The following is a 6000-nucleotide window of genomic DNA, read 5'->3' on the forward strand; positions in this document are numbered from 1 at the left end:
TTAACGGCCTGTCAGAATTCAGCAGACTTCAATGGGCTTAGATCAGGCCCTATCTGACTGTTTTTAAAATAAGGTCTCCTGAATACCCATTTAAGTGGCAGATCTGAATTTTCAAAAAAAGGCCATAACTCTCTTATGTCATTTTGTCTTTTAACTGGAATGTTAGCACCCAGGATTTCAGAGCAGATACCACTCTGCAAAGATAACATGCATTCTAATACAGTTATTGGACTCTGTTGTTCTGAGATAGGATCAATGGTTTATGACTTTGGAATATCAAATCAATAGGTTCCAACTTTCTCTTAATTTAGAACTTTATTGCCACAATTCATAAATATAATACAGTCATATACCATCTGTGACGAAGTGGGGGATTTTCTTATTTTTTCCTTGTTTTCCAATGGTTTGCATGCAGTGGGGTTGGGAGTCAGTTTCCCTGGGTGTTACTGGTTTAATGAGGTGAGGGGAGAGGGAGTTTGTTGTTACAGAGGACCGGAGAGGGAACTTGGGACCACAGCCGATGGCCTGGAGAATGGATACCCCAGCGACTGGTGACCTGACGACCCGGAGACTCAGCGCAGGAGTCACAGCCGGTTCTGGCCAATGGGAGGACAATGGGCTGCAGAGTGAGGACCCAGTGACCTAACCAGCCGGTTCCAGCCAGAGGACAGAAGAGAGGAGAGGAGGCCCCAGTTTACAACCCTGTTTACCTGGAGAGAAGACAATGGACAGAGGCGGGGCCTGGAGCCGGTGATCTCAGAGGCCCAGCTGGGAAGCGGGGGGAGGGGCCTCTGGGCTGGAGCGGGGGAGCAGGCAGAGCCCACTGGGATGCAGATCGAGTGGGGTGTGCTGGGCTGAGGGAGGCCAGGCCTGAGGCCCTGAGAGTTTCCTGTGCTGTGTTCAGTTGCTCAATAAACCCTCCTGTTTTACACTGGCTGAGAGTCACTCCGGTCTAGAGAACAGGGTTGCATCAACCCCTTCGGGGGGTGGAGGCCCCAGGGGTCCAGAGCGAGTGGACTCCCTGAGGGGGCCCATGGCGAGAGATGGACGTGCTCAGGCTCAGAGAGGTGGAGGGGCCTGACCCCGAGAGAGAGTGGACCCCCGAGAAAGGCTGTCTCACTGAAAGGGGCACCCCCCACGGACTGCACGGGGCCAAGAGTGGGCACGATCTGTGAGTCCGTGACACCATCCTACAGAGAAGCATTACTGGGGAAAGCTACAACCTAAAGTCCACGTGTACCAAATTGAGTGGAAAGCCTGCTTTTAAATGGAAATGATTAATTTGAATACCAAAAGCTCTGGTCCTTAATCGTGTATCAAACTTTACTCATGTGTGTGGTATCATTGATTCAATGGGTTGAAAAGTTATGCACCTGCAGATATTTGCAGGATTGGGGGCTTAGACTGGCTATCTAGAAAAAAATATACGTACAACATCCAAATGATCAAAACTTAATATATGCCATTAGTTTAATATCCCAATAACTAAATGGCTCTGGTGTCTCAACAAAAGCTACGGTTTTACAGCTACTTCCCAACAGGAAGCCTTGACTGCAAAAATAGAGAGCTTATACCCTCCTGTCATTTCACATGCTGAGGTCCCATTGAAATCAGTAGGAGAGTTTCATGAAAGTCTATGGCAGTAGGATATGGCTTCAGTTTAAAGAGCAGGTATGCTGGTAGCTTCCTGCAGATTTCTTAAAGTAGTTTCACATTTATTATATTCTATAAGAATTTTTAAAATGATACCAGGTGGTTTAAATTTTTTAACAACTGGAAGTGTTTTGATTTTGTTAATTGCAATTTTCCTTTTGTGTGGCATGATTTCAGCCCCCACAAAGCCACTGAATAATTAGAGGAAGGATGGTCTTGTGGTTAAGGATTGGATTGGATCTGAGGCGAGCTGGTTCCAATTTTTGGAACCTCCATGGACTTCCTCTGTGACCTTGAACAAATCATAAGAATAAGAACATAAGAAGGGCCATACTGGGTCAGACCAAAGGTCCATCAAGCCCAGTATCCTGTCTACCAACAGTGACCAATGCCAGGTGTCCCAGAGGGAGTGAACCCAATCAAGTGATCTCTCTCCTGCCATCCATCTCCACCATCTGACAAACAGAGGCTAGGGACACCATTCCTTACCCATCCTGGCTAATAGCCATTAATGGACTTAACCTCCATGAATTTATCTAGTTCTCTTTTAAGTGACCAAGTCACTTAATCTTGGTCTGCCTCAACTCCCCCTATGGGGATAATCATATTTCCTCTCTCCCTTGTCTATGAAGATTGTAAATTCTTTGGAGGCATAGACTATGTCCTAATATGCATAGTACAGTGCCTAGCACCCTGGCACTCTGATCTTGGTTGAGTCCACTAATCACTACTGTAATATAAATAATATATTGGAACACATGGACTTGCCTCAATTAATAAGCAAAACTCTCCTCTGAACTCAATGGAGAGTTGCTTCACACTGATGGATACATTCTTTAAGTTGCTGTGGATCAAATAACGATTATTGCTAATAAAACTTATGGTCTTATAAAGTAATAAGCCTGATAGTGCTGACAGTGCACATTGCTCTAAAACTGGGATCAGGCTGGAGTCCCTGCGTATTAAATTGTGTCAAGATGAAGTTTTTAAACCAATGCCAAAAAGCCACTCTTTACCAGATGGCTAAACTTGGAATGAGCTTCTCTGGCACAAAGCAGAGTCCAAGCTGGCCAGGGAAGGTTAGGAAAAAAGAATTAAAATGTTACTTTTTGAGTGGGCAAAGAGAATGAAACACCTCCTCGCCCCCCACCACCACCATCACACCACCACCTGTCCAGGGAGCCGTTAGTTTGGTTAACAGAGATTCACCGTTCCCAACACATGTGGGTCTGAAAGTGAGTGTGACTATGGCAGGAAAACCTCTGGGCTCCATGATGCGTCATCTCAAGCAGGGCACTGAATAGCCTTCATCATCTGAGGGAATGAAACAAAATGGAAGAGTTGGGGGTTGGGGCAGGGGACCTATTTCTACTTCACCAACCCACTGGATGTGGCACTGTATTTTCAAAAGAGCTCGGCACTAGAGCTGATTGCAATTTTTCATTGACTTCCCCCCGTCCCAGAAACAAAAGGGTCCCTGGGAAATGTTCATGTTGGCCAAAACATTCCTATCGTTCAATGAAAAACAAAACATTTTTTATTTTTAAAAGTTTGTGGTTTAGTATTTTTCCTCCGCCCCCTCTCCCAGTAGGGGAAAAAAAAGACTAATAGAGGGAAAAACGCAATAACAAAAATTTGTGTTGTCAAAAAATGGGGGAAATTCTGCTTTTTTTTTTAAGTTGTCTTTCCAAAATGTTCACCATAAACACGTCCCTTTTCGCCAGCTCTACTCAGCACCCAGCACTTAGCTCTGAATGGGAGCTCCCAGGTCCTGAGCACGTCTCAAAATCTGATCTCTTCATTCTAAGAGGAGCTGAGCAATTTTGAAATCTGTCCCCTAACTCTGTGCAAAGAGATTCCTCCTGGTGAAACCCCTGTATAAGGCGTGTGCCATCTACCGGTAAGGGTCTCTTTAGGACCTGGCTTTTTGGAACTCAGGGCAGGAGAATGGAGGGGAGAAATGGCCAGAGACAGACGGTGAAAACTCGTGTGTTACAATAAATGACTGGTCTAAAAATCTGCCTGCTCTGAGGCGCACAGTTCGGGAGCGTCCTTTGCTTGCATCAGGTGCATTCTAGGTGGAAAATCTATGCTTGTGGCAAACGATGCTGTGATCTTACAGGTTAAAAATGTCTCGTTTATTTCACACGCGCTGAGTCCCCCCAGCCCCCGACAGCCAGCACTTCGCCGCCGAGGGAGAAGAGAGAGGAATCCCCCCCGTTACTCCAGACCGCAAATCTGTTCACAAAGTCAACCGCAAAATAAACCGCAGTGAGACAGGATCAGCGTAACAAACACCGCAGTAAAGCACCGCTCTTCCCTTCTCCCAGCCCGGCTACGCGCCGAGGAGCAAACGGGGCAAGGCGGGGGAGAAAAGTTGGGCATCTCCAAGTTGCCACCAAATCAGCAAGGCGCTAAAACACCCCTTAGGGCTCCAGCATCGATGTGTCAACTTTCCTGCTTGCCAAAGAGTTCCTCACATCACCCATCCACCCGCCCCTAACCTACAGCGCATTTATCTCTGTGTGTGCCAGGCAGCTCCCTTCTAGTGATTAATACAATCCACCTTAACCACCTACTTTTCTAGTGCTGGAACTAGGGGAGCTGCCGCACCTCCTGGCTTGAAGTGCGTCCCATGCTATCCAGGGTTTACAGTTCGGTTCAGTGGCTCTCAGCATCCCCACTGTAGGATCTGGTCCGCCACCCCTAGCCCCTGAAGCCCCGCGCACTGTTTTGCAGGTTTCACTGGACCAAGGCACCCTTTATAAACCGCATCTTGACCAGACCAGGACCGTGCCATTATTTCGGAGTGGAAGCCAATGTGTGTCTCCCCGCCACAAGCCCCTTGTCCGTGCTTCTGATTTGCCAGGGAATAAACAAAACCAAGAAGGAAATGGGGGTGAAGGGCAAAGGCAAAGAAGAGCGAGAGGGCTGGGGGAAGGCGCAGCTCTCTCCCCCTTGGCTGTCCTGTGGCCATGCTGAGCACAGCCCTGTTACACAAGAGCTGCGCTCAACTTTAGCGAGACAGGGCGGGCGAGGTAATAATCTCTCTTCGGAGCAACTTGTGTTGGCGAGAGGAGACACTGCGCTCACTCCGCGTGGGTCAGTCCCCCCACCCCGCTCCCCAGGAGCGAGCCCTTTGCCGCCCCAGACCCTCCTCCCCTTCCCAAGCCCCATCAGGCCCCCAGGAGCCGGCACTCACCTGCGTTGCTCATCTCCCCCAACTTTCAGGTCTCCCGCCCTCAGATCATGGTCCTGCACGCCTGGGTCGGTCGCACCTCCTTCCCTCCCGGAGCTGGAGCGGGGTCGGTGTGGGGCTGAGAAGGGAGGGAATAACTAGTCAGCAGTGGATGTGTGGGGCGGGGGGGGTGTCGGCTCAGGAGGCGCGATCCATGCTTAGCCTGGCAAGGCAGACTGGCTGAGGCAGCTGGTCGGGTCCCGCTCTGATCGCAGCGCACTGGCCAGGGCTCGCCACCGCCTCCTCCTCACAGGCATTTCCCTTCCTTTCCTGCAGAGGAAGCCCTTTGGCTCGCTCAGGGATTGAAAGCTGCAGTGCAACAAGGCGGGAGGGGGGGGCACGGATGCCAAACAAACAGATTTAAAGGGACAGCAGCTGTTCTGTCTCCCACCCCCCTGTATGTCACACACACAGTTCAGGATCTTGCATACGCTCCAGGAGTGTGAATGCGGCTTGCACAAGCGGGGGGTGGGGGAGGGGGGGCAGGGGGATGGAAAGAGAGGCTTCTCCTCCCTGGTAGCGTTTGGAAAAGGAAATCAGGAATGTGGAAGTTTGGGCATGGCGCTAAAAGGCCAGGGAAACCGGCACTCTGGGCCGTTTCCTCCCCAGATCCTGCAGCCGCAAGGTGCGGAGGATTGAACGAGCCTTGCCAAGCACCGGTTGTTTCACAGACGAGCCCGGGATGTGCAGAGAGGGCGGCTCACCCACCTCCCCTGGAGCCCAGAACAGAGCATTTCTGCCCAGTTCGGCTGAGGTTCGCTCCCGGGTCCCGCACGGCACGTCCCTGCAGAGAGAACCCAAGGCACTGGAGTGTCTGTATGAAACGATCGGTAGCCACGGGTAGAGTGTGTGGATACGGGGCAAGTGAAAGGGAGTGAAAACTAGAAGGAGTTCCTCGCACAAAAGCAGCCCCTTGCCCCGACACAAGGGCAATTTAAAGGAAAGGTTTGCGTGGTCTCCTCCTGTTCTCCCCCTCTTTTTAGATAGCCCTGCCTTCGTCTCTGTGACCAGCCTTTTCTGCGCAGAAATAACGGGGGAGACAGCAAGTCTCCCTCTTTCTTCCTTCCTTCCCACCAAACGTGTGTCTATGTTCTGGCTCTAAACTCACC

At 50.3% G+C, this 6000-nt stretch overlaps 1 protein-coding gene across 5 annotated transcripts in view; it reads right to left on the reverse strand.

Annotated features, from left to right (window-relative positions):
- FGD5 (FYVE, RhoGEF and PH domain containing 5) overlaps nucleotides 1–5182 on the reverse strand; it is a 149713-nt gene extending 144531 nt beyond the window's left edge. For 3 of the 5 annotated variants that reach the window (XM_034775091.1, XM_034775090.1, XM_034775087.1), the window contains exon 1: nucleotides 4856–5181. In XM_034775091.1, the coding sequence (XP_034630982.1) occupies nucleotides 4856–4868 (13 nt within the window). In that variant the 5' untranslated portion in view covers nucleotides 4869–5181. Of the gene's footprint in view, nucleotides 1–4855 lie in introns of all 5 variants that reach the window. The other 2 variants (XM_034775088.1, XM_034775089.1) reach the window with 1 other exon arrangement.
- Between the last annotated feature and the right edge of the window lie 818 nt (nucleotides 5183–6000).

This window comes from Trachemys scripta, chromosome 7 (genome assembly GCF_013100865.1).
Source record: "Trachemys scripta elegans isolate TJP31775 chromosome 7, CAS_Tse_1.0, whole genome shotgun sequence".
Lineage (NCBI taxonomy): Eukaryota > Metazoa > Chordata > Testudines > Emydidae > Trachemys > Trachemys scripta.